General features: G+C 43.4%; 1 protein-coding gene across 1 annotated transcript in view; it reads left to right on the top strand.

Moving 5' to 3' along the window:
* LOC135816682 (uncharacterized) overlaps nt 1–988 on the top strand; it is a 20,984-nt gene extending 19,996 nt beyond the window's left edge. Inside the window, exon 3 of the mRNA XM_065329817.1 lies at nt 399–988. Coding sequence (XP_065185889.1) covers nt 399–775 — 377 coding nt within the window. The 3' untranslated portion in view covers nt 776–988. The remainder of the gene's footprint in view (nt 1–398) is intronic.
* Nucleotides 989–1,298: the final 310 nt, after the last annotated feature.

The following is a 1,298-nucleotide window of genomic DNA, read 5'->3' as shown; positions in this document are numbered from 1 at the left end:
AAGTATATTTGGTTCCTGCAATACTCTGCTCTTTGCTACCTTGTTATTCGGAAGCAAAACCCATTTGGATTTGCGAAATACAACAAACAACGTCATAAAATCAGCTCGTGCCCAAAGAGACTTTGAAACCAGGCAAGTGGACATTGTTTACCGTAGGAAAGCGCTCTTCGCGCCACGGTGTGAGATGCACTTTCGTACAGAGGGAGTGACAGTGCATGGGGTCAGTGCGTACAGGCCAGCAGATCGTGCACAATGCTGTGGGCATTTGCAGCGGACTTTACGGTACACAAACACACACACACACATACACACGGAAAAACACACACACACTATTGGACCAGACATTGTCGTTACAACAATGTGTCCTGTTTTTCTTGTGTATTATTCGCTGTCTGTAGATTTCTTCACAAGTGTTGTCAAGAGCAACCTACCACAGATCATTGCCAAACTAGCGACCGTACCAGATATAGTGCTCACTGAAGTATTTGGATATGCCAACCTGGCTGAAGAGCGTATCAGCACTTATCGAACGGCATGTGAGGTGGCCGGTCATGTGCGTGATCTTCCACTTTGCTGTCAATCAGCAATTGGGGGGTCTTTACTGTACCCAGTGGGCAGCTTTCTGTTTCTCTTTTATCACTTGCGCCGTCCTGATCTCACTCAACGACTGGATAAAGATTTCCTGATCAAGATCGACCGTGAGGCAGGATGTGATGGGAGTAGTCTTGTCCAACTGTTGAATTTGGCTATTGATTTACAGAGCGATAGTAAGTGACAATTTGAAGACTGCGATGCAAGTTAAAGAATGTCCATGATGGTGAATCCTAGTCAATGGATGATGCTGGTCTTTGTATTAGTGTACATACCAGCTGAAGGTTATATAAACTTACAGTTGTCTTATACCAGCAGAAATGTTCTAAATGATATTAGCTGTTTTCCAATTTGTTTGGTATACGTTATGTTCTAGCCTTGGTTTCAATTGTTACGAAAATGAGGAATTTTATTGAAATCGTCCATACCTAATCATAATGGCACTTTCTCCCAGTGACTTGACTTGACACTTGACTGACTCACAACCGCCATCCACTGAGATCACACAAGAAGTCCATTGAACTTTCGAAGTCGGCGGGAAAGCGCTAGCTTCAGTGTTGGGAGCAACCCACGTTCTGATGAAATGATCGCCGAAGTCGCAAACTCTTTTTCATAGCATAGTAAAGTAGCCTAAAACCTGCCTGTCATGTTTGTGGAAATCACCAGCATATTGCTTAGTATTGTCAAAATGCCAATTTTCTGAACTT

This window comes from Sycon ciliatum, chromosome 5 (genome assembly GCF_964019385.1).
Source record: "Sycon ciliatum chromosome 5, ocSycCili1.1, whole genome shotgun sequence".
NCBI lineage: Eukaryota > Metazoa > Porifera > Calcarea > Leucosolenida > Sycettidae > Sycon > Sycon ciliatum.
The sequence above is the reverse complement of the archived record's forward strand: the minus strand, read 5'-3'. Positions and strand labels throughout refer to the sequence as shown.